At 42.4% G+C, this 6,000-nt stretch overlaps 1 protein-coding gene across 4 annotated transcripts in view; it reads left to right on the forward strand.

Annotated features, from left to right (window-relative positions):
- The window catches only part of AFTPH (aftiphilin), a 66,359-nt gene extending 64,127 nt beyond the window's left edge, over positions 1-2,232 (forward strand). For 3 of the 4 annotated variants that reach the window (XM_042981535.1, XM_042981536.1, XM_015544748.2), the window contains exon 10: positions 1,074-2,232. In XM_042981535.1, coding sequence (XP_042837469.1) covers positions 1,074-1,218 — 145 coding nt within the window. In that variant the 3' untranslated portion in view covers positions 1,219-2,232. The remainder of the gene's footprint in view (positions 1-1,073) is intronic. The other variant, XM_042981538.1, reaches the window with a different exon arrangement.
- Positions 2,233-6,000: the final 3,768 nt, after the last annotated feature.

The following is a 6,000-nucleotide window of genomic DNA, read 5'->3' on the forward strand; positions in this document are numbered from 1 at the left end:
TATGAAATAAAGGCCTGTATCTTTCTTGTCTTGCTTCATCTCCTCACTTCTGTTCCCCGTCCCAAAGAACATATTTAGGTGGAAGAAATAACTTGTCACACCTAATATAGTACCAACTATCCTTTACCATAAAAGAAAATTGGGCTTTTTAGAGTCAACAATTTAAAAATGAACTTTGGCCTAAAATTAATATCTGTATGACTACAACTATTCTTTCAATATATTTAATGTCCTGGAAAAAATAAAGGTTGGCTTAGAATCACGTGCTCAATTTGAGCCACGTTTGAGGCTCACTTGCGTTTCTGCACCTCACCAGCTGGGAGGCCCCGGGTCAAAAAGAGTTCTTCCTGTGTTAGGCACTAACCCTCTCACCTCTAGTAGCAGGGGTCAGTGTAATAAAATGTCCTCCATCTACAGTACCCATAGGATTTGGAGATTCCCCCTCTCCCCAAGTATGTCCTGCCATTCTCCACGTCTGTGGAGTATGTCCATTGTCCATGTCCACAACTGGCTCCCGTGCTGCTTTGGGACCTGCTCTGTCTGTCCCGGTGGGGCTGAAACTGGGTGTTTTTGAGGTGAAGGCTTTCTCTCCTGGAATTCCCCATGGGGGATTAAGAAAGCCTGAGGTTAAAATGACTTACAAGGTCTTGTGCCAGACATACTTTGTTTTATGTTGAAGTAATTTTGGTAGTTTCGCAGGGGGTCAGGGGAAATCCAGTTGGGTGAAGTTTTATTAGGGCTCTGGCATTATATTTCAGCTTAGTAACATCTTAAAAGGGTGCCTGGGCAGTAGATGCTTCCAGCCTTAAGCAAATCTGTGGGCCGTGCGTAGGTCCGTGTGAATATCTACAGGGACGTGCCTGGCTGCAATGGGCATACATAAGAGGGGCGTCCGTCTTTGTGAGCGACTCGGCAGCTGGTGGAGGAAGCACACAGCACAAAGCTGTTAGGAGGTTCGGGACCTGATAGAGGAAGTCCCCACAGATCGCTGTCTGCCTTGGGAGTGGATTTTCTCCCATTTGCCCTACAGCAAAGTCGCATCAACACACTTCTCTGTTTTCATTTGTCAATAGGAAACCGAAAAGAGAAGAGCACCTAAGTGAAGAAGCCATCAAGGTGATCGCTAGCCTTCCTGACTTAACGTTCATGCATGCCAAGGTGTTGATGTTCCCAGCCACGTTAACACCTTCCACAAGGTCCCAAGAGAAAGCAGACTGATAACCGATGTGAATTGGACACTTTCAATTGCTTTTCCTTTCCTCCAGCCCTTCCCTACTATCAAAAGCATACCTGCTCTAATTAAAAAAAAAAAAAAAAATTCAGCTGATTTGTTGGTAAGCCGCACTAGAAAGGTATACATAGTAATGTATATTTATTTACATACTGAAGTCCTAAATTTATATTAGAAAAAATGTAAATAATCGGGGGTGAACATTTTTGAAGATTTATTCTTTTTGTGTTGCTGGGGTGTATACATTTATGTCTTTGTGAAATACACTGGTGGTGTCCTTCTTACAAAACTTTTGAAATAAAAAAAAATTAAAAACTCAAATCTCCACTGTCTGTGAAATCCCCTTCAGTCTTTTCAGATTGCATTGAATGTTCTATTAATTTTTCATATCATATGTTGAATTACTTTTGCTATCATAAATAAGCTCCAAAGTGTCCATTTAATTTTTTTTTTTTTTTTTCCAATTTTACGTGTGGTGGGTTTGTTTCAGATCTGGCTTTTGTTAACATTTTTGCGCTTTTTTTTTTTTTTTTTTTTTTAATCTTTTCAATCTGGCATATTGCTATTTGACCTTTTGCGAGGTACTTAATTGACTGCTGTTTTGTTGTAGGGTATGGATCATTGTCAGAACTTGATTGGAGGGGTTTAAAGAGATTGTGTCTGTTTTAAATCAGTTTGGTTGGAGAAGGACCAAATTATATGAATGTCTTACAATGAAATTTACTTGTTTTAATGATTTTGTTTTATCGTACCACTATTTTTTGAGGATTTTGCACAGTGTAAAATGACATAATCATAGATTGCTATGGTTTAGGCTGTATATACAGTAAAAACTATGGGTTTTAAATGTTTGGGGAAATTCCTATGGAAAAAAGAAAGACATGTAGAGGAACCTCTAACAAGGTGAATGTGCATGCCCAGGTCTTTTGAGATTTCAGTGTGTAAATTTCCTTTTAGCTTACACAAAAATAAAATAATTTAAAAGAAATTTAGCATTGTGTTTTTGTACTTTGGTATCTGAGGGAAAATGTAATGAGTTTGGATATGAAATTTTATTCCATGTTAATGTATTTCAATCCAGAGGAAATCATTTGGTAGGGCTTCCGCTTTTTGAAACCAGAAGGAATTAGAATCTGGCCCACAGGAACTGGGTCAGTACTAAGCTGAGCTGTTTTTATGTAGAACATGAGATCATAAAAGAAATTCCCATGATTCACTATAATATATCTTCAACAGAATTGGCAAGGTTAAATAAGGATTTATAGGGAATTTTTTTCTTTTCTAGGAAATACATGCTTGATGATGATGTGAGCAGAAAATTCCTAAAACGTTATTTTTAAATACTGTTATTAGATATTGCTCCCACAGAGTCACATGACTTATTTCATTAGAAACAGGTAGGCAGCCCGACCCCAATTGTACCTCGTGTGCTGTGGGAATGTTCTGTGGGACCCTGTGCCCCTCCCTCGATGACAGACTCGGGTGCTGCCAGTTTATCACAAAGGCCGTCAGAACCGTCGGTGAGTATGACGGAAGTGTGGCCTGGGGTAGCCGTGCCTATCCAGTCCATCTCCCACCATGCATCCAACCTTGGGGTTTCTTTGTGTTTTGTTTTTGTTTTGTCTGTCTTTTCGAAGAAGCCTTTGTTTCAGAATAGGCACAAGTCTTTTGCCCGGTGGCCCTTCTGAATGGAAGGGTAACAATATTCCTCAGCAGAACTTCGTATGTGTCAGTGATTGAAGCCTAAAAGCCCTAAAGGGCCGCTTCTACAGCACATTGCAACTACCCTGTACTGGCAACCTTCACCAACGTTAAGTTCACGGCCCATTTATTAGCTGCGCTACTGTGAGAGTCAATTGACTTGTCTTAGCCTTCATTTAAAAATGGGAATGATAGGGGCGCCTGGGTGCCTCAGTCAGTCCAGTGTTCAAGTTCAGCTCAGGTCATGATCTCACGGTTTGTGGGTTCGAGCCCTGTGTCAGGCTTTGGCTGACAGCCTAGAGCCTGCTTGGGATTCTCTGTCTCCCTCTCTTTCTGCCCTTCTCCTCATGCTCTCTCTCAAAAATGAAAAAAATTTTTTAAAAATGTATTTTTTTAATAGGAATTCTACTACCTTCCTGTGGGGTTGTTGTATTAAATAGTAAGCAAAATGTGTCACATGAGGATAGAATCAGTAAGTGAATGTAGAGTTAGCAAAACCTGTGATGGCTGGAGTCCCCATAGATTCAAGAAGCAATCACAGGAGAAAGGATCATGGAAAATAACAAGTTATTGCATAATTTAGAAAAAGTCAAGGGGCAGGGGCCCCTGGGTGGCTCAGTCGGTTGGGCATCTGACTTCAACTCAGGTCATGATCTCGCAGTTAGGTTCGTGAGTTCGAGCCCTGCATTGGGCTCTGTGCTGACAGCTCAGAGCCTGGAGCTTGCTTCGGATTCTGTGTCTTCTCTCTCTGCCCCTCCTCGGCTCATCGTCTGTCTCTCCCAAAAATAAATATTAAAAAAAAAAAGTCAAGGGTTGCCTGGGTGGCTCAGTCAGTTAGGCATCCTTTCTCAGCTCAGGTCATGATCTCAGTTTGTGAGTTCAAGCCCTGCTTCGGGCTGTCTGCTGTCAGCGTGAAGCCCGCTTTGGATCTTCTATCCCCTCCGTCTCTGTCCCTCCCCTGCTTGTGCACAGCACGCTCTTTCTCTCTCTCAAAAATAAACATTTAAAATAAAACAGAAATAGAAACGGTCAAGTGAACCTTCCTCATGAAAGTGACTCTGCTTTAATGACACACAGAATGGATATTTCATCTTAGAACCACTTGTTGGTAAACCAGTTTTCCCTTTTGTTTGTCCCATTGGCCTTTGATGCTTTAATCACAACAGGCACATCCGTACTGGATTATCATAGGTTAAAGTCTCGCCTTGACCAGAAGTACTTGCACCAAACCAGGACTTAAGTTGTGCCAGAAGGCAGTAGCGGTGGCCGGTGTGGAAAGAGCCCAAAGCGTCTCTACGGGTCTCAGCTAAGGGAGGGCTCGTTGGCTGCAAACGGCAGCTGACCATCGGTCTTTCTCAAAGTTAAGCAGGAGAACCCTGCAGAGTTGGGGAGAAGAAACCAAGGAGGCAGATCCCCTAAAAGCCAAATCACACAGAGTGGAGACTGATTTAACCATCAACTTTGCATTCTCAACACCTTAAAGCCAGCTCAACTCCTCCCCTAGCATCTCGTTTCACTTGATGGCCAAATGCAAGTAGCCATACATAAGCTCCCATTTAATCCGAGCCAGAGTGGGAAGTATAGGAGGAATGTCCCTAAACTGAGTCATGTCACTACTATTTTTGTGAGTCATTCTTTTATATAGAAACTTGTTCTTCCCTCCACATGATTATCGTGTTCTTTATTTAGATCTTGTCATCTTTTCCTTCCCTCATGTTTCTTGAATCAGGATTAGGCTTGGCTGTGAGTAGCAAAAACCCAAAATACTGCATTTCATGTAATAAGATTCATACTTCTGTCACATCTGAACTTATCTGAAATTGGGACGTGTCCTACCGTTGGAAGGGGTGTCCATTTCATTGGCAGTGGTTTCTTTTCATGATCTACAAAATAATGCCGTCTTAAAATCAATGACAAGAGTTGATGAAAAATGGTAATGGTGGCTTAAACAATAGAAGTTTCTTTCTCTTGCCTGTAAAACACAAGGAAAGCTGTCAGGGGCTGGTGAAGAGACTTCATGAGATCATCAGAGACTTAAGCTCTCAACTGTGTTGTTGTTTCACCATTTCCGACACCATTCCAATGGTGTCTACCTTATGGTCCAAGGTGACTATTGATGGTACGGGCACTATGCCTACGTTCCAGCCATCGATAAAGGAAGAGTGAAGAAGGGCATCCTCCCTCTCGTTAAGAACCCTTTCCATGATGTACACAAGATAGTTCTAATTACAGTACTATCTTTAGGGCAGAACCTAGTTGTGCCATATCGAGCTACAAAAGAGAGTGGGAAATACCTTTATTTTGGGCAGCCATCTAAATGGGGTTCTGGAAGTAAGAAGGAGAGAACAGATACTGTGGGACAACTGGAAGTCTGGGCCTTATTTTTCACTTCCCATTTCATTGAGCTAAAGTACTACCTAGAGAAACGAATCCTAGGGTATTGTCTCGGGCTGCAGCAATGTGTCGGACTGGATCTGTTTTTCTAAGAGGCAAAGAAATCTACAGAGGGCAGCACAGGTGTACTGGGACCTTGGGAGGAACAAATGCTAAGACAAATCATGGATGGCAGTAGGGAGCCGCCTGCAGAGGTAGAAGGGATTAGGCCAGGAGTTGTGTGTTCTAAATACAGTTCTCCACTAATCAGCTGTAAGATCTTGGATAAATCCCTTTTCTAAGACTCAGGTACTTCTTGCATAAAATGAGGGATTGGAGTCTACAGACTTGAAAAGTAAGGTAGGAAGAAACCGTAGAGAATGATAGAATTTTAGGGCTGGAAGATCAGCCAGTCCAGCCCCTGTAAACCACTCCCAGGAGCCCCGCAGCGCCCCAGGAGGGCTAGCCTCTGTGGTGACAGGGATGTCCATTAGTAGCTCATCGGACCTATGTACTGAGGGCAGGGGGGAGGTGTTGCAGAAGATTTCACAAGTTGAAAAAGCCAAGGATGATTCAATTCTCTGAGCTGAGGAAGTGCTAAGTCCACACAAGGAAACTGACTTGCACAACATTATCCATCTATAACTAGAGGCAGGACCGGAATGAGGCCAGTTTTCCTAACTCTGGGCCTTTTC

Source organism: Panthera tigris, chromosome A3 (genome assembly GCF_018350195.1).
Source record: "Panthera tigris isolate Pti1 chromosome A3, P.tigris_Pti1_mat1.1, whole genome shotgun sequence".
In the NCBI taxonomy this organism is placed as follows: domain Eukaryota; kingdom Metazoa; phylum Chordata; class Mammalia; order Carnivora; family Felidae; genus Panthera; species Panthera tigris.